Source organism: Acomys russatus, chromosome 27 (assembly GCF_903995435.1).
Source record: "Acomys russatus chromosome 27, mAcoRus1.1, whole genome shotgun sequence".
NCBI classification, from domain to species: domain Eukaryota; kingdom Metazoa; phylum Chordata; class Mammalia; order Rodentia; family Muridae; genus Acomys; species Acomys russatus.
The window spans coordinates 30,807,812-30,833,024 of record NC_067163.1 but is presented as its reverse complement, the minus strand read 5'-3'; the positions used below and the strand labels follow the sequence as shown (position 1 = coordinate 30,833,024).

Sequence of the window (25,213 nt, the reverse complement as noted above, 5' to 3'; positions counted from 1 at the left end):
ATACTCTGAGGAGTTGTGTAAAATAGACTTGATCACTTTCCAACTTGGAGATGTAGCTAACCACCAGCTTTATCCACGACTGGCAAAAGACCCAGCTGTGCAGCAATACTCAACCTTGGCGGCTCATTAGAATCATCTGGGAAGCGTTTGAAAACCTAATGCAGGCTGCAAAGCAAACCAATTAAGTCAGAAGAATATCAGATCCAGGTGGGATCCAGGACGCTGTATAGTTTAATCATACCTTGGGGGGGTTTCAATGTTTCCTCATTCTTGAGAAGCTGTCTGAAAAGATAAAGTTCTTGCACTTGAGGATACAGGAGTGTATGAGTACCAGGAAGGACCCACCAGAGTTTCCATACCAGAGCATCAAGGAGCCTGGGAATAAGTGAGTAGAGAGAACTGTACGCGGCTAGTGCATCCCTTAAATGTGTGTAGAGGAGGGGCATGAGTGAAGTCTGACACACTGTACATTTGGAGTACTAAACCTAATGTCGTTCATGTTTATCTGAGAAAATTCACTACTAAAAGAGGAAAACGTGAGCAACCTAGAACTTGGACCTATCCTAGCTTGTTGCTTATGATACTGGCACTCTTCCTATGTAGATATTGCTGCATAATCTTTGAAAAAAAATGTATCCAAGGTTACTTTAAATTTCAGTGTCTACTGAGGAAAATTTACTGTTGCCCTTAATTATCACCTCAGTTAATGAGGTCTTTTCAAAATTCTGGCAGGATATCAGAGAGTTTAGCAAAATATGTGTATATCACTGTCATAGATTTTAAAAAAATGTTTCCCCATGAAAGTTCCAGTGACTTCATGGTCTGTTCCAGGTTTCACTCTTCATTTTTTTTTTCACAAATTGGTCTGATGTGGTCCTCCCTTCCCCTGGGGGTTGTTGGCCAACAGCTCACAAGGACAAAGGTTCAGAAGCAACAAATGAGATTCAAACAGCCATGAGTACATACGATGGAGACTTCTGGGAGTCAGATTCAGAGAGGCAGCCCATCCTACTGTTTTAGTAGTGACGTATGTAAAGGTCGTTAGGGTTACTGGCAGAGGGGACAGATTGGTCTTAACCCAGTACCTAATTATCATACAGGTAGGGAGAAGGAGTGGGACTCTTGTGCTAAGTCACATAATGCTTGCAGGAGGCTCTGTGCAGGGTCATCCTTCAAGCAAGGTCAGGCATCTGTGCCCAGAGATGCTAGCTAGATACAGTCAGGCAGAGAAGAGGAAGCCCCACTGAGAAAGGGACTCCTCCATTTTTGCACCTAGCTCCAACAGTTATCCAGACACGGTAGACTGCAACCTTAATAACAGGGTCTTCTAACAGTCTGAAGCCACCTGAGGCTAGAGTTGAGACTTGAACAACTTCTTGCCCTCTGTAAGGCAGAGACACTCCCCATTGCATTCAAGACGGTTGTTGTAAATCATGACATTGACTAGGAGTGAGAGTGGGTTTCCTAAAACATACAGCAAATTAATAGGCATGACAAACAGTACGCTGGGCCTGGTGGTGCACACCTGTGTCCGCAGCTACTTCCTAGGTTAAGGAAGGAAGATGACAAGTTCAAAGCCTGCCTTGGTTACAGAGTGAGCTCAAGATCAATCTGGGACTACAGCTCGGTGGTAGGATGTTTGCCTGGCATGTGCCAGGCCCTGGGTTCAATTCCTAAAAAAATCACAAAATAAAAGCTTTACTGAGTTCTCTTCTTTCATCATTTGTTCAACTCCACATTCCATTCAACCTATGTACTAAAAATAATGTTTTGATACAAGGCATCAAAAGGATGCTTACTATAGAGGCAGGCTTTTCACTGGAAAAGTTGCGAAAGAGACATAACAAGTATGCCATTAAAATTATCACTTTCCGTATTTTGAATATTCTTTGACTTAAATGGAAAGCAAACTACACGATGTCCTGGTGTGTGATGAGAACGCTTAAAATGAAATAATTATAGTGACCATAATTACTTCATTTCAAGTGCTATGAGGGCGGTAGCTCTCAGTAAGATAAAAGGGGAGAAAGATGAATCTACTTATCGTCTGGTGATCTCAGACAACCAGCAATGAGGAAGAGTCATTTAAACCTGTGCATGCTCTATTTTTAAACATAATTACAGGTCTCTCTGTATTTACTTACATTTTAAGAGAAGCCAATGTTGTTTCTTTTTGTGTTGCTATTATTGCTGCTTTATGTCGTTATCTTTTTTCTTTCCATGGTTTTGTTTTCTGTTTTAATATTCCAGGCAAGAAAGCAAGTCCTGTAAAAGCTGAGTACGGGGACCCTATAACATGACTCTGTGATGACCATAAACTTCGGAACAGATGCTTGTCAAAAGAAATTGTATTTGTTCATTGGGCCATAGAATTTGTGTTTAATAAGTAATTGAATTTTCTCACTTAAGCTGTAAATCAATTTGTCAGCCTCCTTGTGACTCATTCTGTAAACAAATGTACTTTGTGCTAATTAACTTAGCCAGTCTTTTCACTTAAGAAACTTTTTGTGAAAATTTATTCCAGCAGACCTATTTACCATTAAGGTTACCATTAGCAGATCCTGTTTCAACCAAAAATGCACAGCTTTCTTTCTTTTATTTAAAAAAAAAAAAGAACTTAAGTATTGTAATAGGGTTCATCTTTGCTATTTACAATATTTTTAGGGAGGAAAATTAGGTATCAAAGCCACCAGCTTTATGTGATTTTGTTATTATCAATATTTTTTCTTGACATCTTCTTCAAAGTACTATCAAGTTTTCTCTCCCATCTGACTTTCATAACCATGTTCTGAGTGAATAATTAGTATTCTAAGCTTATCCATATAGAGACTAAGACATCAAGAAGTCAATAACATACTGACCTTTGTTCAGCTTGCAAGTTGAGGATGACAAGCAAGTCTTCCTTGTTTAGCACCTCAGTCTGAAACTCTGGAATGTAAGGACTCAGTACCACCGATATTGTCCACCCCTTTCTGGCCCCTATATCCACCTCTAACCATGGATCTTGCTTTTCAACCCTTTTACCCAACACTCACCTCAGAGCACCCAAACAAAATAGAAGCTAATTACACAAACATTACCAACCAATCCCCACATTCTGGCTCACATACACTCAAGAGGAATGCATTGATGGTCTACCTCCAGCTTATTCCTAGGTGCGACTGTTGTGTTTCAGACTATATCAAAGTGGACCTGGCCTCCCAGGTTCTCCCAGCATCCTTTGGTCCCTACTTGCTGCAGGGCACCGCCTAGCCTGAACTTTCCAGCCCCGGGGCAGGGGTTCTCCCCTTCACTGTGCCCCCAGCATGCAATTTCTTCTGCCTCTAGTTGATTCTTTGAGCCTTGTTGTCATCACTACCACCAATCTTCATATACATTCAAACAATGTATATATGTGTTCTTTTCTATCATGTTGTCTTCAAATTGTTTCAACCAAAGAATACTAAAGTACTCACTTTTTTCACGAGAAAGCTTCAAGTTCTATAAAAATATGATGTTAAATCCCCACTAAATAGTATTAAACACTTAAAATATTGCTTTTTTATTTTAATCAAGTCTGAAAGCATAACACATTCAGGAATATGCATACCATATATTGCTTGACAATAGCAAATGACCATGCTTATATATAAAATATATGCTGTATATTTTTCATCAGTAAGGATGTTAGCATGCAGGTGGTCCTACTAGCCTTATTTCAGAGTCCTAGCAACCTCTGATGTCATAACCTGCCGCCAACACCAGGTGCATTCCAGATTTGTGCTGGATAAAAAGGACCACCCACCACCTGTGCGCTCTCTCTCTCTCTCCTCTCTCTCTCTCTCTCTCTCTCTCTCTCTCTCTCTCTCTCTCTCTCTCTCTCCATGCGTGCGTGCATGCGTGTGTGTGTGTGTGTGTGTGTGTGTGTGTGTGTGTGTGTGTCTGTGCTCGCGCGCGCGCATGTCAGGCTTTTTCTTTCTCTGTCATAGGTACCCTCCTCTCTCTCCCCCCTCCCCTTTCCCACAATAAACTTCCTTCATACCAATTATGTTGCAGTGGCGTATTAATCATTATTATAACATAGGGTACCTACACTTATTTAAACAAGATACTTATAATAGGCAGCAGCCTCACACATCTCATCTTCATCATGTTTCCTTTTTTTAATCTCACCTATGACCCCCTCACTCTCAAACTGATAGCCTCTTTTACTTTGACTATTATTGTTACATACTTGCACATGTATATGTATATGTGTGTATTCACAAATACATAAATACAACCTCTGTATCCATTATTGTTGATTGTGTGTATACAGTTTCAGAGCTCACCACCTTATATTGGACAACCAATAAGGAAGCTCATTCCTGGGAGAGGCTAATTCTCCCTCTCCTAGCAGTTGTTAGTTACCTGTAGTTTAGTCTAAGGGTGGGACCCCAGGAAATTTCCCTCTTCTTCATTAATTAGCATGTCTTTGAGATTACCATTGGTAATCTGGTATTGTTTATATAGCCATTTCTAGAACAGACTGCCTCACAGCTGACTTCCTGTTGTTCTGCCTTTTACAATCTGCCTCCTCTTCCTCAAAGAGCCATAGATGCAGGAGACATCATTTAGATCTAATGGCTATTGGAGCTGGGCTTCCGCCACCTCTGCATTGTATCCAGTTGTGGATTTCTGTGGTGGTCTCCATTTGCTGTAAAAAGAGGCTTCTTTAATGAGAACTGTGCTTATCTGTGGGTATAAGGATAAGATTTTCAAAATCTCATCTTTAATTATTGTTCAATAAGTGGTTTTGAAAAGATAAAAGGGGTGGGAATGGGGATGTGAGGGAAGAACGGGCAAAGGGAAGGAGGAGGGAAGGAGCGAGGAAAGGAGAGGGTGCACAGGATGGATGAATTAAAGGGAAGTGATCTCAACTCGATACTGAGAACTATAGGCAGCTAAGGACTGAGAGAACTTGGGAATGGGAAAGGTTCTCTCCCCTAGGGAACAGCAAACCAACTGGTTCTCCACTACCAAAAATCTCCATATCAACCCTGAAAACATACAAGTAACATTACACAGACTGAACAGGTTCTATTTAAGAATACATATGCTTATACATATAAGCATGCAATAACAACTAGTGAAAGGAAGGGTAGATGTGAGGATTTGGAGAGAGGAAAGAGAAGGCAGAAATGTAATTATAATATAATCTCAAAAGCAAAATAAATAAAAAAAATTAAAAGAAGAAACTGGAAAAATGATAAATACCAAACATGAGGCTTGGAAAATAATCCTAAGCATCTCTAGTTAAAAACGAGTTACAGACGATCATCAGAGCCACCCTGTTCTTGGTAAGTACCACTAACTCTAAGAGAACAAATGATAGGGTAGATATTTTATGGGAGAACTGAGGAATATTAGTATCTGAAGGAAATTGAAAGAGACATACAGAAATATAAAAACTAGATAAATAAATTCAGAAGAGCTGGTGTTAATAAAGTGAAAAATTAGCCAAACAAATGAAATCAGGGAAGGGAATGTGACTTCAAAAGCAGGCATGAATAAAATAATTTAATTATTTGGTATTTAATTTAATGGCATATGTTCAGTGGAACCTATAGAATTCTTGCATTTCTATTTAGAACAATGATTGCTAGTAACGTACATGAAAAGGGAGGCTTAAGAATAGCAGGGAGGACCTTCTTGTTCAAGTAAAACTTTATCCAGAGCAGAACAAAATGTTCTGTATGTGTCTCCTACTGTGGAAATATTTCTCTATTACTACTTTTTGTGTCCTTTGATTATTTGCCTAGTTAGATTTCCATTACTTAAAAATGAGTTTTCCTCTATTTTGGCTATTTGCAAACTGAGATCTCTATTATAGGCATGCTGCATGCTTTCATTAGCAATTCCCCATTAATAGAAGGATTCCATCTCTTGACATTGTGACCTCTGGGTTTTATTGGTGCTGCTTTTAGCACGCATCAGCTATATAACTCAGGCCTCTGATTTGCTCATCTGTTTTCATTTTGTGGCATAGCAACTTTACATGTTCAGCCACTGCCAAGCAGAAACATGGATAAGCAATTATCTGTTAAATCAATATTTCCCAGATGCAAGTTATTTAATGTTTTTATTAACCCTTACAAAGGCACCACTCCTCAGTTCCCACATTAAGTAACCACTCAATAGGAAATACAGCTACTGCACACGTCTATGCATCATTTAAAACTGAAGGAAAAAAGTAAAGCTCTTGGTTTAAAAACTATCTTCCTTTAAAATTTCTACATGTTCCCAGTCTGTAGGCTGCCACTTTGTTCTATTGACAGTGTCTCCTATGGCAACCACCAAGGACAATACGTGCAGTAAACATCAAACCTCTACCCAGATCTAGCCAATGGACAGGACATTCTCCACAGTTGAATGGAGAGCCGGGACTGACGTTCACACGAACTCTGGTGCCCCATGTTTGACCATGTCTCCTTGATGGGGAGGCCCGGTGGCACTCAGAGGAATGATAACAGACTACCAAGAAGAGACTTGAAAACCTATGATCATATAGAGGGGGAGGAGGTCCCCCTCAGTCACAGACATAGAAGACGGGAATAGGGTGAAAGCAGGAAGGAGGGAGGAATGGGAGGATACAAGGGATGGGATAAAAATTTAGATGTAATATGAATAAATTAATAAATACATAATAAAAATAATAAAATGTCTACATGTTATAAAATATAAAACAAATTTGTGTTACTTACAGAAAAAATTATTCTAAAATTGGGCACTAAAATGAATTATTGAAGTAAATTTAGTTAACCTAAATGAAATACTATAAGAATTATATATGATTCATCTCTAAATATAATCAATCCTTCCCTTTACTCTGTACAATAAGAGAATATAAATATTATGTTGAGAAATAATTAACTTTTTCTTTCTCAAAATCACACTTAAACCCTCTTACTTATCATCCCATGCACAAACCAAGACAAATGCAAAAACAAACAACAACAAAAACCTTGCCAAGCATAAAAACAAGAGTGAATTTTAAACCTTGATTCTAAAACCTATTCACTTCTTCTAGTTGATAGGAAATATAATTCTCCTCTTCTTCCATTGCAATTAACACCACAATTATTAAACTGCCTAATATGTTTGGATCCTCGAAATTGCTCTGTTTTCTTTCCAATGGGGTGTCATACAAAAAAGCATAGTCAACAATACCATGCTTTGATAAATGTGGTCATATAATCTTCCAGGCTCATTCCTACAATGTCTAACCTGGGTTATAGATTTGATATAGCTGTGAAAACAAAAGCTCCGTCGAGGAATTGCCTTTGTCAAATTAGCCTGTGAGCATTTTCTTGATTACTAATTAATGTAAAAGGACTCATTCCATTTGAGGGTTTATGATGGCCAAGTGCCTGGGTCTGGGCTGTATAAGAGAGGCAGCTGGATGAAAGCTGGAAAGCATGCCAACAAGCGTCATCTCGCTATACTTTCTGTCCTAGCCCCTGCCTTAAGTTCCTTCCTTAGCTGCTCTCAGTGTTGGGCTGTAACCTGTAAGAGGAAATAAACCCTGTCCTCCCAAGTTGCTCTGGTCATGGTGTTTATGTGGCAACAGAAAAGCAAAGTAAAATAGATCATTGTTTAGCTTCTGGTGAAGAATGGAGTCTTCTTGTACCTTCCTCAGGCTATGAGGCAACAAGTCACTGGTTTCTCATGGAAGAGGCAACTGGCCATACCCCAGTGTTAAGCAGTGACTCTACCAAATTTCAGTACTCCACTCAAGCCTACTCTATCTTGGAAGCAAAATGAGTTCACAAGTATCTATAGAGCATGGTCTCTAGCCCCACCTTCCCAAAGTGAACAAACAGCAACATGAGAGACCTCACGTAGTATTAGAGCCCAGCAGTCATACTCAACTCACATTCCACACAATAAGACTACCTAATGAGAAATAAGAGTGTTTCTACCTAATCAGAGACAATTACAGAGCCTAGTAGTGGCAGAAGCCAGTTATGGGTTTTGCCAGGCCATGGAAGACAAATCAACAGAACTCTTTAACTTCAGAGCACAGAAAGCAATATAATCCAAAAAGACAACCAAACACTTAGTCCTTTGTCAGTCTGAGGGTGCTTTCAACCATACTACCCACAATCCTAGGCTGGACTAAATGGTAACCATAGTGAAAAAATCTGCATAATGAGAAAAAGCATTCATCTATTCAAAGGGTACCCATCAATACAAGGACACGTACTATGAAAGTTCAGGCAAATATAATACTATCAGAAAGAAGTATTAATGATTCAGAATAATAGGTCAAAGTAAATGAAGGTCTCTAAAATGACTAAAAAAGTTTTAAGAATACTCCTCTTAAGGAAATACAGAGAGAGAGAAAAAAAATCACATTTAATATTATATAAAGCAATCTTATTCTTATGAAAAGAACTTTAAAAATAGAGCTGTTGAGATGGGAAAGATGGATCAGCAAGAAAAAGCTCTTGCCTCCAAGACTAACAACCTAAATCTGATACACAGAACACACCACGCATAGTAAAGAAAATAACTGATTCCCACAAGTTGTCATCTTACCAAGGGTACATTCATAGGTCCACAAACATATAAATATATTCAAACAAATAAGTCCATTTTTTAAAAGCTGTTTTAAAATAAGAGCAGCTATAACACATGGGTAAAGGGTACAGATTACAGAAACAAATACAGCTTTTGAAGTCAAAATCACAGAAGTTAGAGGAGAAGGCAAACAAAAGTGTGGTTGCTAAACTAAAGAGAGATTGCTGTCCATTTGGAGTAGCCACTTGTGATGATAATATATTTTATGTAAACCTGGTAATAAACAGGAGAGAGAAACATATACCAGAAGTGCAAAATACATAGAAATTACTCAAAGCGGATTATCATAATAACCAACAAACAACAAAGGAAAACAACGACTTATAAAACAATTTTAAGACAAAGTATAAAATGGCAAATCCTTATCTAGCTGTAATTGTCATAAATATAATTGGCTCAAATTGTCTAATTAAAAAAATCACAGAGTGGGTGAGCTTACTAAAAACCAATCATCCAATCTCCACAAGATACTTTTCCAGAAAGGGCACATCATACAGATTGAAAGTGAATAGACAGAAAATAACTTTCACTCAAATGGAAAATGGAAGAAAATAGAAGTACCTATACCTATATCAGAAAAAAATAGACTTTAAGTGAAAACTTATTAAGGGTGACAAAAAGATCAATACATAATAATACTGATGCAAATTCTTCAAGAAGTCATAACATATATATGATATATGTTGAAGCATCTAAATCAATAAAATCATTATAAAATGATCTAAAGAAGGAAACTGCAACACCATTATAACATCAAGGGACCTCAAAAGCCTACTTTCAACAATGGACACACAATCTATAAGAAAAGACTGGACTTGAACAGTACCTTAGAGAGGCAAACTCAGCAAACAAGCCCATACAGAGCACTCAGGCCAACAGTGGCAATGTGCACATGATCACAGTGACTTAAAACTAGAAATCAATACTAAGAGAACTATTAAGAAAACCTACCCATGTGAAAATTAACAATATACTCCAGAAAACCACTGTGTCACCAAAGAAATCAAAATAGAAGTTAAAAAATAACTGGTACAAATAAAAATAATGACATAGTACTCCTACATTTTTGTCATGTGGCAAAAAGAGTCCTAAGAAAGAAATTTATTGTGATAAATGCTTATGTCAAATAGATCTTTGGAATTAAGAGAGGGAGAATAATTGAAACTAAAAGCCTAATTTAGGAAAAAAATTTGAGGATAATAAGCTCTTATTTAGATTATCTAGAAAAAATAAAATTAGAAATAAAAAAATGACACATTATAACTGAAATCATCAGAATATATTAGACCTCAAGATTATGAACTACATGTCCAAACACATAATCTGAAAAAAATTAAAACTCTAGCTACATACAACCAATTCAGACTGAATTATAAAGAAATGAATGGTTTTATAGACCAGTAAATAGTTTGAATCAATAATAAAAAAACATACCATCAAAGACAAGCAAGCCCAGGAGTCACGGCTTCACGATGAAACATTTAAAGAAAAACTAGGGCTGGTGACAAAGCTTGCCTCCAAGACTGATGACATGAGTTCAATCCCAGGCACCCACATGGTGGAAGGAGAGAACCAACACTTTCAAATTGTCTTCTGACCTTCACATACACTTTAGAACACTCTCACAAACAACAAATAAATAAGTAAATAAACAAATCGAAGGATCTTGACTCTTCCAAAAAAGTTGAGATGTAGTAACTATTACTAAATTCCCCATTTTATGGGGAAGTAATGGTACATGCCTTTAATTCCAGCACTTGAGAGGCATAGGCAGGCAGATTTCTGAGTTTCAAGCCAGCCTGGTCTATAAAGAAAGTTCCAGGACAACCAGGGCTACACAGAAAAAGCTTGACTCAAAAACAAGCCAGACAATCAAACTCTTTTACAAAGTTAATGTTTCACCAATACTGATACCAAAGCCAAGTATAGCAGTGTAATGAGAATAGAATCTGACACCCTTGAAGAATATATATATATATTTAACCCAAATATTAGAATTCAAGAACACAGTAAAAGAATCATTCACCATAGCTTAGTAGGACTTCCCCCTGGTTTGCAAAGATAAAAAAACATATGCAAAAGCAGCACATATGACATGTTATGTTAACCTGATGAAGAATTGGTTTTAAAAAATCATTTCACAAAATTTAACAGCCTTTCAGGAAAAATTCTCAATAGAAAAGATATGGAGATAACTGTCTCAATGTATTAAAAGGCACCTGTGATAAACCCATTGCAGCATCATTCTCAGTGGAAAACATTTACAAGCTTTTCTCTAAGACCAGAAACAGGACAAGACTCACGTCACTACCTGTTTGCCACAGCTCTTGATGTATTCATCAGGGTAGTGAGGCAAACACACGTAAAAGGCCTTTAAATAGGAAAGAAGTAAAATGTTACTAAGTATTACTGACACAGTCTAATACAAAAAATAGTCTAATGACACCAAAAATTCTTAGAACAGGCAAAGAAATTCATTAAAAATACAAAATCACTATACCAAAATCGTAATATCCTACATAACAATAATGAACTATCCCCCCAAAATTAGAAAATAATCCTATTTTTATCATAGAAACAAAGAAATTAAATGCCTAGACATAAATTTAACCAAGGAGATAATGACTTGTGAAAACTACAAAACAGTGATGATTGATAAAGAAATTTAAAAAAACACAAGTGGATATATTCCTCATGGTCATAGATTGAAACAATAATATGAAAATGCTAGCCAAAGACTCCTACAGAATAATAATTCAAACTATAAATAAATTCCAATATTACCTTCTCTAAATACAAGAAAAATGTCCTTTACATTTGTAAGAAACCACAAAACAAACAGCTCAAGCAATCTTGAACAAAATACAAAGTGGTAGGCAAAACTTATCTGATTTCATGATATTTAATACTATGAATGTAATTAAAATGACATGATACCAGAATAAAAATAGACACACTAATCAACTGAACAAGAGAGAAAACTAGAAAATGAATATAGACATTACCAGAAGTTGGCTTAATTCTTGACAAAGAACTAAGAACACACAAAGGTGAAATGATGGTGCCCTCACTGCATAAAGCTATGAAACTGGCTGTGTAAATAGAGAGAGTAGAACTAACCACTAATCTAATAGTATATACAAAAATCAACCAAAACTGGGATTAGGACTTACTTCCATATGAGACTTCAAACTGTAAATTACTATAAGAAAACAGAAAATATCTCTCTGCAACATTGGTTGGTTGGTTGGTTGTTGTTTTGGGAGGACAGAGTTTCACTATGCAACCCTGGATGGCCTAAAATTCACAGAGATTCCATCTGCCTTTTCCTCTAAAGTACTGTGACTAAAGGTGTGTTCCACCACAGTATGCTTACAGCTTTGGTTTAGGAAATTACTTTTATATATAATAATGAAATCATGGGAAATGAAAGCAAAAACCAATAAATAGGGTCACATCAAACCTGCCACAGACCAGCTCTAGGAACAATGACAAGGAGAGAACAGAAAGTCTTGGTGGGTCCATGGTAGGGAGAACTGAGAAGGCAGTGAATACCTGCTTAAGGAAAACCAACCTTTGGGTAACCCTTGGCTATAGGAGCCAGCTGTTGAGGAGAGGTTGAGAAACAGAGGAAAAAAGTACTAGACCCAGGCATATGTGGTACAAACTGAAGGTCTTAAATCACAGGAGAACTTTATTTTTCTGTCTCTCTCTCACATGCTTACTGTCTGTCAGTCCCTGTCTCACTTGCTGTGTCTCCTTGAGCCAACCCCAGTATTTTATTTAAAGTGAAGTTCAATTTTTTTCATTACAGATCACATCATGATTTTTTTCATATTTTACAGGAAATAGGGCATTCAAAAATCAATAAAGCAAGAGAATAGTCTGACAAGGAAATACAAACAGTTCTGTATAACCTACAATAAAGGATACAGCAAAAATAAATCAATATCCAAGCAATGGTCAGTATAACCTAATTACTATTTCTTGAACAATACTAGAAAAAGTTTAATCATAAATTTCCCCAGGCTAAAGCCATTGTGTTTACATGATTGTCATAGCAACATAGCTTGAGCTCTCTAATAAAGAAAAGCTTGACTTACTCCCAGTCCCAAACCAACAGGTATGCTATCTAAGCCTAGGCCAACTGCCAAAGGGTTCTCTATTATAAAATATCTGTAATGCATGATGTTCCAAGCCCTCCCACCCATCTATTGCTTTCAAAGCAGATTCTAAAGAAACTTTTCTACAGCTAACAGTATCTAACCAGGTACTGTTATGTCAAGGTCCTAACTTTCTTCCAAGCAGTTTCTGCCTGACTGCACACAGTCGGAGCCAAGAACTCTATCATTGTCTCAAGCCTTTGGCCAGATGCCTTCTTTCAACATTCTCTGTGGGAAAAGCATTCCCTGTGCAAATTTCGTTAGGCCTCATAGTGAAAGTGAAAAATAGAAAGACAGTTTTAGAAGAAAAAGCAAATTTTGAAGTAATTTTAAGGCAAAATTACACCCGGACCATACATAATATTTAAGGGCAGTAGTGATCAGCTGGAGATCTTTGGAACTTTGTCAAGCAAAGCCTCAACAGCTGTTCTGGATGTCTAGAGATCATGCTGGACAGTTGGAAGTCTCTGGAACTTCGTCAAGCAAAGCCTCTACAACTAATATCTGTGACATAAATCAAAAAGCTCTTCAAAGCAAATAAATGATTAATGGGAAAAAACAATCCCAAAGAGGAAATATTTGCAGTGTGTAGATATGATAATGTGTTGATGTCTTGAATATATAGGGAAATCAGTTAAAAAGGGAAAAATATCATTTAACCATGGGCCAATGAACTGAACATGCATTTGTCAAAAGAAGACAAATAAATGTCAATTGGCCCATGAAAAAAATCTCAGTGTCACTAATAATTAGAGTAATAGAGTTTTTAAAAATGAGATATTGTGAGGTCTGACTTTCACACGAACTCTGGTGCCTGATATTTGACCACGTCCCCTGGATGGGGAGACCTGGTGGCACTCAGAGGAAAGATAGCAGGCTACCAAGAAGAGACTTGATACCCTATGAGCATATAAAGGGGGAGGAAGTTCCCCTTAGTCAGAGTCATAGGGGAGGCGAGTAAGGGGAAAATGGGAGGGAGGGAAGAATGGGAGGATACAAGGGATGGGATAACCATTGAGATGTAATACGAATGGATTTTAAAAATTGAGATATTTACCTGAATCTATAAACCATAGCATGTTGGAGAGGCTGGGGAAAGCAAATTTCTCCTATACATTTGCTGAAAACATAAATCAATATGGTCATTCTGGAAAATTCTATATAATCTGGTAATCACATTAATATATATACATTATGTATATATTCAACGGACCTGAAGTCAATGTGTTGAAGGGGTATATGTGTTCCATGTTCACTGTAGGGCCATTTACAACATGATAAAGAAAATGTGGCATGTATGCATAGTAAGATATATGGGGCATCCATGAGAACAGGAAAATTGTGTGATTTGTGAAAATACAGATAAATAGGAGGAGGGTCATTATGATAAGTATGACTATCCAGACATAAAGAGTAATATTAACTATGATCTCACTTACATATGAAATCAAAGTAAAGTTCATAGGAGTAGAAAATGAAATAAAGCTTGCCAGAGTCTAGAAGGACAAAAAGACAGGGAATGGGAGCTATTGATTAAAGAGTACAGCGTTTCAGATAATAGGACTGGGGTTTGAGACACATTGCATATTTATATACTATAATTACAATATATTACATATTTGAAAATAAATAGAACATTTCAAATGTCTTTCTATGAAAAGCATAGATAAGCATCATGCTAGATATGATACGCAGCTTGATTTAGTCATTACATGTTGCATAAATATGTCAAAGCATCACATGTTACCCTATAAATGTAAATAATTTCAACCTGCCCATCAAAAACAACACTGATATTAATCTTTAAAAGACAGTGTTCTCTGCTGGTGTCTGAGAGTTTGGTACACTGTGGTCATAATCGCTGACATTTGCAGGATAAAATCTCAATGGCTGGGCCTGGCTACCAAGGTCCGTGTCCTACATGTCCCATCACATGTTGCTTTCCAACATGTTGATTAGCATAATTTTTATAATTTTGAAAATTACAAGTAATGACATATTTAAATTCTTAACTAAAGAGCAGCCAGTGTATTGTGCCATTTTTATATTTACAAACAGAACATTCAAAAGTCACTTTTTCTATATATCCCAAAAATGATATATTTATATTTCCTCATTTTCCAGCAATATTTGTTGGAAAAATAAACTCAAAAGAAACAATTTATGCTTAAAGACACTTCATAAGCTCCAGAAAACTTACCTGATGTATAACAAGTCTCAAAGTTCATATAAAAAATGTATTGACTTGTAATGGAAGTTATTCTCCATTTTATGTTAATTATCATTAAAAATGAAAATATTAATAATCATGTCATAACCACTTGTATACACATGAGTGAGTGTATATGAGAGCACATGTATATGTGCGTGTCCACATGTGAGTATGCATGCGTGTAAGTTAGCGTTTATCTGTGTGTGTGTGTGTGTGTGTGTGTGTGTGTTTACATGCATGTGTGCTCCTGTGCATGTAAATTCCAGAAGACCATTGAAAGCATTATGCTCTGAAATTCCATTCACTTCCTTTGAGACAAACTCTCTAGCTTCTCTGGAGTTCCTCAATGAACCTGGACTGGCTGTCTAATTAGTCCTTCTGTCTCCATTTGCCCAAAGCAGGTATTACAAATACCCACCACAGTGCCAGGTATGGTCACGGGTTCTGGGATTGAACTCCCATCCTTTGAGCACTTTATTGGCTGAGCTGTCTCTCTAGCCACCACAGTCTTTTATTGAGACTGAATCTCAGTCCACCGTACAGGTAAGCCTAAAACTCACTATGTAGCCCAGGCTGTCCTCAAATTCACAACAATCCTCCTGCCTCAGCCTCCTAGGTGCTAGGATTACAGGTATGCTCTACTTCCTTCCACTCCTAAGTATTTCTTAATCTAAAACTCAATGACTGCAGTAGTTAAATTGTTGATTGTATCTTGAGTGTAGCCAGGAGACTGTTTAAATTCTCTTTAAGTGAATTGTGAGGGTAGAGGAAAAGTTCCTCTGCAAAATAATTAGGATTTCAAAAACACAATGATTATTCCATTAGGTCAGAGATCCATAGCTAAATGTATCATTTTTATGTGCCTCTTTTCATCTGCCACATATAATTGCCTTGCTATTTGCCCTTGGTAAACCACAAAATAAAGTTCAGTGCACAAATAAAAATTCAACACAGCCAAACATATAAAAGTTGTTTTCACAGGAGTTCAAAACTCAAAGACACCCTGTTTTGTTGGTCCAGTTGGACCAGAAGAACAGGGGTGGTAATAAGTTTTCTGCAATGAAATACCCACCAGACAGTGAGCCAGAAGGCACCCACATCCAAGGATCTAATTAGTCAGATATCCGTCAACTATGATTACATGCTTTACAATCTCAAGAGAATTAAGATAGCTCACAAAATTTTGCCCAGCGAGTTTTAAATCTGGGTGACAGATGGTATGTGAAAACATAAAAAGCCAGAGGCCCTCACCGGCTTCCTGCCCTCATCTCCTTCATCTTTCCCTTCCTGCCCCTAATGGTGCAACCTGGGACTCTGCTTCCTGTTGTGATAAACTGCTCTGACAGTGGCAACTTAACAGAGAAGCAGCTGATATTGGCTAACAGTAAAGTACCCATCATATTAGGAAAGTCACCATGGCATGAGCTTGGGGGAGTTAGTCACCTCATCCACAATCAGGAACAGAGGCCACCACATACATGCACACCAGTGTTCAGCTTGCCCTCTCTAAATATGGCTACTCAGGCAGTCCAGGGACCAGCTCATGGAATGATGGTGATAAATTCAGGGTAGGTCTTCTTACTTCAAGGAGCCCTACCAAGAAAATTCTCTGACAGGCATGCCTACAAGCCAACCTGCTCTTGATGACCCCTCATGGGGACTCCCTTCCCAGGTGATTCTACATGTGTCACTTGACAAATGAAACCAGCCATCACCAACTCCATGCTCCCACTGACACAGAGATGAACGAGCCTGTACACAAACACATGGGCTTCTGGGAATGTGAACTGTGTGGTTTTACTCTGTCCATCACACAGTAGGATTTTCCTTAGCAATCAAATGTCACTCTATCTCCCTTTGTTGTTGGTGAGAATCTAGAGACTCTCACAGGATGAATCACGTTTGCCTGATCCAAAAGCAAAATGAAACTCTGGACCATCATCATCCATTAACCTAGGAAACAGTGTCTGAAAACTTCACTGGCATAGGCAAGATTTAGAAGTATGGACACACAACAGGCATAAGTGAGAGTATTATTCCCTTGTGATTGGGTGCTCAGATGACTAATCCCAATGAAGAGGGGAATATATTGCTAGCTATCGCATGTCTGCTGTTGGCTTGCAAGGTGCTGTCCCCTCTCATATATTCCTGGTGTCATTTAGTTTCAGGCACTTATTTCAAGTGCACAACATGTAGGCGTTAAAAGCAAGACTGAAATCATAATGATAACTCTCTCACATCAACTGCACACATAAGGGCTGGCCCTGCATGCAAGGGGCATGTTCACCAATTATAAATAAAGCAGTCATTAGATCTGACAGGAAGTTGCCACAGCAAGCGTCAATCACTCCCTCTCATGATCTGAAGTTTAATTTTTCGATGTGACTAAAGGAAAAAAGGGTTCTCTACTGGGTCCCTTTCTCTTTCAGATTCAAGAGTCTCTAAAACGAAATCCGGTTTACACTAAATCCTAATACCAAGCAAGACCACAAAGCCTGTCCCACTGACTTCTCACTGAATGGAGCAGGATGGGCCTGGCTGTGATGTTAGGGGCTTGAATGTGGATGTGGCTCTCAAGACATGTGGAAGAAAGAAGTGATCTGAAAAGCTCAGCACCTCTCAGGATACACTTAGTCCTTCTGGAGTCTCAAGCATGTCAGTGCTTAGAGGTGTGGAATCCAATACAGCAGATACCTACCCTGTGTGGGTGTTGGCCAGTTGAAGTGGTTACCTCAAACAAACAGAAGCAGCAAGTGTAAATCAGCCTGTATTTCCAAGACAATACAAAGGCTATAGGGTTTTTTTTATTTTGTTTTGTTTTTTCTTTGTTTGTTTTGTGTGTGTGTTTATGCTATTTTGGATAGACTGAGCTAAACAAAACTTTATTAACACTAGTTTTTTCTATTTCTTGTTTTTTTTTAAAATGTGGCTACTTAGAAATTACAATTTAAAGTTTCCAATGCTTATATATATTCCAAAGAATAGAATGCAGAATAAAGAAGAGGTATTTGCATGGTGTATACATTTTATACAAAAGAGAAATTAGGAACTGGAGAGATGGCTTGGAGGTTAAGAGCACTGGGTGCTCTTCCAGAGCACCCAAGTTCACTTCCCAACACTCACATCAAGTGTCTCACAACTGCCTGTAATTACATCTCTACAGTATCCAACACCTTCTTCTAGCCTCTCCACACACAGACACATAATTAAAAATAAAATTTTGAAAAGTGAAAAATCATCCAAATGTTCATTCACTTGAATGGATAAACAAGATGAAATATTCATGTAATAGAGTCTTATTCTGCCATTAGAAGAAGTCAATGCTACCAATGGGTAATGTGTGACAAACAAGGTTAGACCTCAGCAACACTGTGCTGAAAGAGGCCATTCAAAACACACCACAAATTATATGATTTTCCTTTGTATAAAAGTTCCAAAGTAAAAAACCCACCAAGATATAAAATAAATTGGAGGTGTAGGAAAAATTAAGAAAGAGATGATAGCAAAAAACATACTGCTGGGTTTCGAAGTATTTCAAATAGTCTAGAAGTGTTTGTGATAACAATGAATATCCATATATATAGAACCACAAAGTTTAAGTGTGTAGGTGTATGTGCATGTCTCACTCCCTTCTCTGTTGCTGTGAAGAGACATCGTGACCAAGGCAACTCTTATTTCAAAAGAAAGAAAGAAAGAAAGCATTTAATTGGGGCTTGTTTACAGTTTCAGAGGCTTAGCCCATTGTCATGGTGGGGAGCAAGGCAGCATGTGGGCAAACATGGTGCTAAGGAGGTAACTGAGAGTTCTACATCAAGATCTCACAGGCAGCAGCAGAAGGACAACTGGGCCTGGCTTGGGCTTCCGAAATCTCAAAGCCCACACCCAGTGACACACTTCCTCACCTCAGTAAGGCTATGCCTTCTGATCCTTCTCAGTAGTGCCACTCCTTGATGCCTACACGTTCAAATATATGAGCCTATGGGTGAGAGGTATTCTTATTCAAACCACCACAGCGAATTATAGCTCAATGAATGTTTTCTTTTAAAGTGACAGAAGGGGCTAGAGAGATTCCTCAGCTGTTGAGAGCACTAGCTGCTCTTCGAAAGGACCCAGGTTTCAATTCCCAGTGCCCTCATAGTAAATCACAACCACCTGTTACTCCAGTTCCAGAGGATCCAACCTTGTCTTCTGATCTCCACAGGCACTAGGCATGCATGTGGTACAAAGAAATACATATAATCCAAATACACATGTACATAAGATAAAATAAAATAAGAGGAGCCATCAAAAAAATATAAGAAGTGGGTCAAAAGAAGGAAAAGAAAACCCCAGGGGGAGGGCAAAGCATTCACAGTAGGCAAATCTGTGAAAGGGCAAATTCTACTCACCTCTTAAATAGATGCTCTCCAAAGCATGCTGGGTCTTTAAGACCCAATTAAGATTTTCACTTGCTGTTGCTGCAGTACCTTAGTAGGTGAAGCCCCATCTGCATTTGCTCTGTCCACAGAACTGCGGGCTACTCCACACGGGCATCAATGCAGCTTCATTAAGAAACTGGACATTTGTAAGAAATGGCCAGGCAAAGAAAGTGCACAGCAGAAAAAGAAGGCTAAAAGTGACTTGTCATAGTTTGCTTTCTGTCAGTGTGATGAAACACTGGCCAAAACCAGCTTAGGAAGGAAAAGGTTTATTCAGCTTCAGATTACAGTAGATCCTGGAGAGAAGCCAAGGTAGGAGGAACTCAATGGTGAGAGCTTCATGCAGAAACCATGCAGGAAGGCTGCTTACTCTTTGCTCGTCATGTCTTGCTCAGCTTCTTTTCTTCTACAGCCCAAGCCCACCGTTGTTTTTCTTTCTGAATTTTGTTACTATACAAGGTTCATGAAGCTGAAATGTAAAATTTGTGGTAACCTAAACCTGTGTCTTCAAGCCATTGTCACTCAATTTTGACTCTATAATAAACTATCTCTTATTTCCTTTGGTAAGAGTTTGTGATTTGCAGGTCAATATGGGTCTGGAGTTGAGGGACTTCAAGACCTGTGCCTCAGAATCTATTTGAACTATACAGTTGATTTTGTTTGGAGGAGGAGGTGATGAGGGAAATTTAAGAACTTCATATTCTAGAAAGAGCAATGCTTGTTTGGTTCTGTGAAGATTTAAATGGCAATGTGGGCTAAGAATGCAAATCAATGGTGAGAGAGCCTATCTAGCATGCATGAGGCCTTGGGTTCAATAACCAGTACTAAAAAAATAATTAAATAACATTTAAACATGAAATAATAAAATAAAATGTGTGGAGGTTCCAGCAAAGTTTTGTATCTAATGAATGTTCTGAAAAACTGAGGTTGATACAACAATGGTCTTTTTATCATTCCTCCGGTGCTCACACAGAAAATAAATATTCAGGGGACAGTTTTTCCTAAGTAGAGTAATACCAAGAGCTCATTCCAGTACCTGAAACATTTATTTTTATCTCAAAATGAGGCAGTACAAGGCTGGAGGGCCTGAGCTATCATCTCAGGTTATGAGCCTCTGATAGAAACCAGGTGGTGGGATGTGCACAAAAGTGAGGCCAGGAAACGACACACTGTGGATCATCTTACAAGAGGCTGCTGTCTCCAGACCAGAAGAAAAGTATTCAGCTAACGTTCTCAAATGGCAGTGTAAAAGTGCAAAATGAAAGCAGGGTTACTATGATGGGCTATCATTTTAACATCAGTGTGTCTTTTATTCCTGTATACTGGATATTTCCCTTAACCCATGACTCAAGTCAAAAGCTTAAACATTATTCTTGACTCTATTTTCTTTCACAATCTATACCTAATCCCTCATAAAATTTTGCTGGGCTTATCTCAAAGTCTAACTGGTATCTGGCTTTTCTTATTACCTCCACTGTTACAGGGTGGCCATAGTTACTGTTACAGAAGAAGAAGAAGAAGAAGAAGAAGAAGAAGAAGAAGAAGAAGAAGAAGAAGAAGAAGAAGAAGAAGAAGAAGAAGAAGAGAAAAAGAAAATTGTTGTTGTTGTTCTAAAAAGTATACCATGGTTGCTACTTTTTCTAATATATTTTATTAATTTATTCATATTACATCTCAATGTTATCCCATCCCTTGTAGCCTCCCATTCCTCCCTCCCTCCCATTTTCCCCTTACTCCCCTCCCCTATGACTGTGACTGAGGGGGACCTCCTCCCCTGTATATGCTCAAAGAGTATCAAGTCTCTTCTTGGTAGCCTGCTATCCTTCCTCTGAGTGCTACAGAAGATGCTCCAGCACACAACAAGAAAATTTGCTCAACCATGTTCATAGCAGCCTTATTCATAATAGCCAGAACATGGAAACAGCCTAAGTGTCCATCAGTAGAAGAATGAATAAAGAAAATGTGATATATTTACACTATGGAATACTACTCAGCTATTAAAAACAAGGTTACTACTTTTAGATGCTATAGTCTACAGCATCTATATAGCAGCCAGAAGTCACCTTTTAAAACTTCTGTGTCACTCTACCGCTAAACACCAGTGGTGGTTCTCCAAGAACCACAGTCCTGAGGATGAATTTGGTAGCTGCATGCAATGAGACCCTGAGGCGAGTCCATCCACCCCTGCTACAAGTCTCCTCTCACTTTCTGCTACCACCACAAAGGACTCGCTTGTCCAGAAATACAAAGAGCCAGCTTTGTCTTGGTAACCTTTGCTCATGTGGAAATCTCTTGTCTGTTTCCTCAACTCCTTCAAGTCTTTGCTCCAGTGTGTGACTTCAGTGTAGACTGCATCCCTGCCCTGGCTGCACTACTTAGTACAGAAGCTTCCCCCATCCCCCATCAGTGCACATAAGCATGTACTCACACGTACATGCTGAGCACTCTCCACTCCTTACTTTTCTTCTCTGATTTTCACCATGATTCTTATCATCTTCCAACAGTCTACTCGGCCTCCTTCGTGCTTATTGCCCTCTCCCTGTGTGTTGGTTTAAATAGGTATGGCTTCCATAGACTCATGTGTTTGAATGCTTGTCCCATAAGGAGTAGCACAATTAGGAGATTTTCTTGGAGTGGGTATGGCATTGTTGGAGTGGGTGTGGCCTCATTGGAGGAAATGTGTCACTATGGGGTTGGGCTTTGAGGTCTTGTATGTTCAAGCTATCCCTAGTGTGGCACATAGTCTCTTTCTGCTGCTTGCAGATCAAGATGTAGAACTCTCACTTCCTTCTCCAGCACCATGTCCGTCTACATGCTAACATGTTTCCTGCTGTGACAATAATGGACTAAACCTCTGACCTGTAAGCCAGCCTCAACTAAATGTTTTCCTTTATAAAAGTTGCTGTGGTCATGGTGTCTCTTCACAGCAACAGAAACCCCAAGACACCCTGACTCTCCGGGCTAAAATCAAGTAAGCACTTACTGTATTAGAAAAAAAAAAGAATCTTTACATATGTAAAAGCTGGGGTTTTGCCAACAGATTGAGAATCACCACCTCAACTTGATGCCCATTATGGACATCAAGATACAAGAAAGCCTTAAGCATTAGCCATTATCAGCTGTGTTCTCATAGCAGAAGATCCAAAGAAAATTTCCTCATATACATAATGAAGATCCTAAGTGTTCAGGAATTTAGATAAAACTGATACAAGGCAAAAACTAAAAAGCAATTAGTCAATATTAATATCATTTTCCAAACTATAAAATAAACAGTAAAAGTTTTCATTTTTGTTATAAAAGTCATTATTATGATGCCTATGTTTTTGTATCCTCTATGTCTATCAATGAACTGTGCTCTAGTAATATGTTATTATTTCCATTTATTTTTCCTGTGTATCTGTGAATAAAGTGATAATTGCATTTCTACCTAAATTTTCCCTTAATCTAAAAACTTTTTTCTAGATAACAGCATACTCGAAGATTAAACAAAAGGAACCAGCTAAAGACAAGGTTACTAGAAACTGAAAAAACACAGCCCAAAGGCTAAGCTGGGTCCATTTCTTTTTTTTTTTTTTTTTTAACAAAGATAATTGAAACAGCTATGTCCATTTATTTAGCCCTTGCCTATGGCTACTTTTGCACCTCATCAGCAGAGTAGAATAGCTGTGACAGAAACCATATGACCTCAGAACCAAAAATATTTACTATCTGGCTGACCCTGCATTACGTCAACTAACTTCCTATTGACTTTTCTTTCACATGCTGCTGTCGAATGCTTCATAAGATCATTTACTGAGCACCAACTATGTGTCAAGCTTCTGTGAATGGTACACTAAGGTGGCTTTTCTCAGATATCAATGATGCTAACCAAAGGTCACCACGAACAGTTATCACCCTCTCCCCTTCATTTCAGAGAGAAAATAGAAAAAAAAAAAAAAAAAAAGACTGTGAGATGAAATTGCAGGGTGGCAGGCAAGTCAACGTCCTTCACCAAAAGAACAATGCTCAGCCCTCAGCAATCAGGAAAATTAAAAATGTGGGTGAAAACACAAGCAACTTCGTGATAATACATGTGGCCAGAGTTGACTCGCATTGCTACATCTCAGCAACGCACAGAGCCAAATCCAAACTTCCTTACGGTTCTCAAGTGGCGGCTTGATTCCAATCCTCTACCTTGGCACTCAGAAAATGCTGGGGCTGCATCCCAGCATACTTAGTGAGAAGAAGACAGCAGCAATAAAGCCCCTGTTGCCCACTACTGCTTCAACCAGCACTGTTGAGACATGACCCACTGCATCTGAATGGTCATCATGACCCCAGCCTTCAGGCTGCACTGTCAGATCACCCCAAAATGTGTCTTTGTTCCTTTCTGGCCACCATTCTCTTACCAAACTGGGGGAGGGGGTACACCACGCGTCCCATGATGATGGGCTCTGAAATTCCCTAATGACATCCCCAAATGTTTAATGTCACAATTTTTTTTTCTATGTCACGGAAGTTTGGGGGACAAAAACCTTACATATACATATTCATCTATAAGTCGAAGACTGTTGCATAAGAGGAGTCTGACTGAAAAGGATACGTTTTGAAATAAAGGAGAAGATACTATGGCCAAAAAATAAAATAAAATAAAAGAACAATGTATTGTAAGCCACAAGAAAATTTACGAGGCGGCGATCCTAGGAGCTTCCATTTGGTTAGGTTCATAACATACTGTGTGTTTGCTGTACTTTGTTTTCTATTGCTATGTTAAAGACCATGAACAAAGGCAACCTGGAGGGGGGCAGGGTTTCTTTGGCTTATACATCCATGCCATGTCCATCACTGTATTTTATTGTGGTAAAATACACATATTTGCTGTTTTAATCATTGGAAACGCAGTCTAATGGCATCAAATAATTTCATACAGCTCAGCCACCATCACTAGAATTATCCCATCATCCTGTACCTAAGCTTTTTACCTTTTACCCCTAAGTCCTCATTCCTTCCTCGCCAAGCCTTCGGAAACCACCATTCCCCTTCTATCTCCGAGAGCTGACTGACGCATGTATCTAATATAAGCGGGATCACCGAGTACTTGTCACTCTGCAGCTGACTTACTTCAATTAGCATAATGTCTCTGAGGTTCATCCGTGTGAAAACAGCATCAGGGTAATACTCCACTGCTTGCATATGTCATCTTGTTTGTCTTTTCATCCAACTATAGACTCCTCACTCCTTTCCATGGCAGACCAATTGTTAACAATGCTACTGTGGACAGAGTGTACAGATTTCTCATAGAGTCCATTTTTAAAAATTCTTTTGTCTACATACTCAGATCGAGTTGCAAAAGAATGTGGTGATTCTGTCTAATTTTTTAAGGAAAGTCCATACTAGTTTTCATAGCAGCCGCACAGCCTTACATTCCACAAGCAGTGCACAAGGGCTCCAGTATCTCCATGTTCCCCTTGACACTACTATTTCTTTTTCTTCCTTTAGTAATAGCCACAACAACATGAAGCAGCATCGCTTTGTGGATTTTTTTTTTTTCATCCTCACAGTTAGTGATACTGAGCACACACATAGCTTTGGTTGGTTGGTTGGTTGGTTGGTTGGTTGGTTGGTTGGTTTGGTTTGGTTGGTTTGGTTTTTTTGAGACAGGGTTTCTCTGTGTAGCCTTGGATGTCCTGGACTCTCTTTGTACACCAGGCTGGCCTCAAACTCTCAGACATCCACCTGCCTCTGCCTCCCAGAGTGCTGGGATTACAGGTGTGTGCCACCATACCTGGCTACACATAGTTTTGAAGTTCCCCCAAAGAACTCATTTGCTAGGTCATGAG

At 38.5% G+C, this 25,213-nt stretch overlaps 1 protein-coding gene across 1 annotated transcript in view; it reads right to left on the bottom strand.

Moving 5' to 3' along the window:
• LOC127209845 (60S ribosomal protein L29-like) overlaps positions 1 to 24,524 on the bottom strand; it is a 31,405-nt gene extending 6,881 nt beyond the window's left edge. The window contains exon 1 of the mRNA XM_051169480.1: positions 24,356 to 24,524. Within this exon, the coding sequence (XP_051025437.1) occupies positions 24,356 to 24,524 (169 nt within the window). The remainder of the gene's footprint in view (positions 1 to 24,355) is intronic.
• Positions 24,525 to 25,213: the final 689 nt, after the last annotated feature.